Source organism: Thamnophis sirtalis, unplaced genomic scaffold (assembly GCF_051295495.1).
Source record: "Thamnophis sirtalis isolate CommonGarterSnake01/CBP01778 unplaced genomic scaffold, rThaSir2_p1.2 scaffold_4, whole genome shotgun sequence".
NCBI lineage: Eukaryota > Metazoa > Chordata > Lepidosauria > Squamata > Natricidae > Thamnophis > Thamnophis sirtalis.
The window spans coordinates 125,938,653-125,941,400 of NW_028261384.1; the positions used below are offsets into that span (position 1 = coordinate 125,938,653).

A 2,748-nucleotide genomic window follows, 5' to 3' on the forward strand; every position below is an offset into this window, starting at 1 on the left:
TGTGTGTGTGTTCCTGAGAATCACTAGTCTCCACCTTGCCAGCTTCAATCTTTACACATTGAGTTTTCAAGTTGAATACCCTTGAGAAACATGTCCTCCATTGATTTATTCATTCCCATAGGAAATTTTGTTTCCCTGGCATTAAATCTATTCTCAACAGAGCAGTTCCCAAGAAGCTTTTCTTTGTTGGATGAAATCTGTAGCAACCCTTTTTGAAAATAAGAATAATTTAAATTCAGTCTGACGCATAAAACCAAACTTAAATCTTTTATTCCTTCACCAGGAAGTGAAATTCTGAGCACCAGACAAACTGCCATGTAGCTGCTTGGCTGGAACGTCTCATCCTGCACAGCTATGGTACAGAAAGAATTCTTAACAAACCAAAATAGATAATATAATTTTAGAAGACAGATTTAGTCAAATTTACTGGACTGTTGAGAATGGTTCCTTGGAAAGTGCAGACTTTATTGAAGGAATAAATTTAATCTTGTTTGATTAAATTGTTAAAAGTTGTGGGTGGGAAAAAGACAATAACTTTGGGCCAGTTCCCCCCCCCCCCCTACTATTACATTTAATTAGTGCTTAATAAATTGTGTTGTCTGGGTTACTTTGTTTGCTTAACAATACAAATTATATTCTTAATCTTTACTCCTTTTTCAAACATTGATAAAATAAATTCCATTCTTGGTAGTATTCTGTATCTTCTTTCTGTTTGATTTTAGATTTCTGCACAGAGCAATATCTTCTTAATTATCTCTTCATTCACTGGCATTTCTTAATTTTTCCAATGCTGGCAAATATAATTCTTGCTTCTGTTAATACATGCAAAATTAAATATACACTTTATTAATTTTTTCCTGGTACTATACCTAATTTTAAAAAATCATGTTTAAGGTCTACATGTTTTCCTAACATATTTACTAACCATATACATATTTTTGCCTGAATTTTTTTTTCTTTAAATCCACAGATGGTAATATGTGCCAGATTTTTGGTTACATTTCCAACATCTACTATACATATTTTTGAACATTTTGTCTAACCTATCCGGTGGTAGATGCCATCTATAAAATATTTTATGTAAGTTTTCTTTATGTGAAGTTGCCATTGTTAATTTATAATTTCTTATTTTGCCAATTCTCTAATTCTATATTATATCCAAACATTTTTGACCACTGTATCATTATTTCTCTTACTTGTTCATTTTTGGGTAAATTTCTGATAAGACAGTCTGCAGCTGCAGACTCTTAGAATTTGCTTGGATATTTGAAGAGTTTTGCACAAAGAAATGATTCTGAAACATATAGACACATATAGAAAAGAATGTATATGCAAAAATCATAGAATACTAACTTTTTAAATAATCTCAGTGATTGGATGACAAGATATTTGGCAAACAGAAACACAGCAGGTAAGACTTAAATCAACTTCTCTTTTAATAGATATCTGACTTATTACAATCTAAATTACTAATAAAGAAATATATTGCATCATGATCCAACAATTCTACAGTGCTTCTCTTGGCTGCTATTTCCAAAACTTCTGTGGACTGCTCTCTCTCCAATTCATATCAAATTTTTTTTAAAGTTGGATCAGGTCTGATCAGTTGTAGGAAACTTTGGATCAACTGTTTCTCTGGGAACTGTGCTTCAGATGGAACTGTTTAATGCAACAACACTGCAGGAATTCATTCTGCTTGGCTTCAAAGTTGGACAACAAGGACGGCTGTGTCTTCTCATCTCATTCACACTGGTCTACACCCTCACTTTGGTTGAAAACATGGTCATCATCCTGGTAGTATCTCAAGATGCCCACTTGTCTTCCCTTCCTATGTACATTTTGCTGAGCAACTTTTCCTGGATGGAGGTCTGTTATGTAAGTGCTACAGTTCCAAGGATGCTCTTTGACCTGTCCTTCCCAGGTGGGGTCATCTCTTTCCATGCCTGCTTCATCCAATTTTATGTCTCCTTCTCCCTTGGCACCACTGAATGCTTCTTTCTCTCAGCCATGGCCTTGGATCGATATTTGGCCATCTGCTACCCACTACGGTACACACAGATTATGTCTAAAAAGATGTGCGTCCTTCTAGTGACTATTTGTTGGGTTATTGGCTTTCTCTGGTATCTTGTCCCAGTCTTCTTGATCTCCAGACTGTCCTTCTGTGGTCCCAACTCTATTGATCACTACATTTGCGACTCTGCTGGATTATTGGTTCTAGCTTGCCATCCCCCGGAATCTCTCTCTCTTTTCTGCTATGTCATTACTTCTGCCTTGATCCTGGGCACTTTCCTTTTCATTGCAGTCTCCTATGTTGGGATTATTTTTGCACTGGCAAAAAAGTCAAGTGAGAACACTGGAAACAAGGGCTTCCAAACAGTATCTTCTCACCTAGCAGTGGTGACGCTTTTTTACGGTTCCGTGGCCACTATGTACATTGGGCACAGTGAGAAAAATCGTACTGAGAATATTAAAGTGATGACACTGTTCTACTCTGCTGGTGCACCTTTGCTCAATCCATTGATCTACTGCCTCAGGAATAATCAGGTGAAGGAAGCATTGGTTAGGGTGTTGAGGAAGAAGGGAATTATATAGGGAAATAAAAAGAGATTGTAATGAATTACATCACAATCAATGAGTTGTTGTGAAAACGGGGAAGCCAACTTCAACTGTAGGCAATGAGGAGTAAGGTAATATTATGCAAGTTAGTAGTATGGAACCATTACACCCTAATACTAATATTACCCTCAG

The 2,748-nt window shown here is 36.3% G+C and overlaps 1 protein-coding gene across 1 annotated transcript; it reads left to right on the top strand.

Annotated features, from left to right (window-relative positions):
- Positions 1-1,653: 1,653 nt before the first annotated feature.
- Positions 1,654-2,592, top strand: LOC148046411 (olfactory receptor 11G2-like). The gene has a single exon (XM_087712016.1). The coding sequence runs from the start codon at positions 1,654-1,656 to the stop codon at positions 2,590-2,592; it is 939 nt and encodes a 312-aa protein (XP_087568142.1).
- The last annotated feature ends 156 nt before the right edge of the window (positions 2,593-2,748 follow it).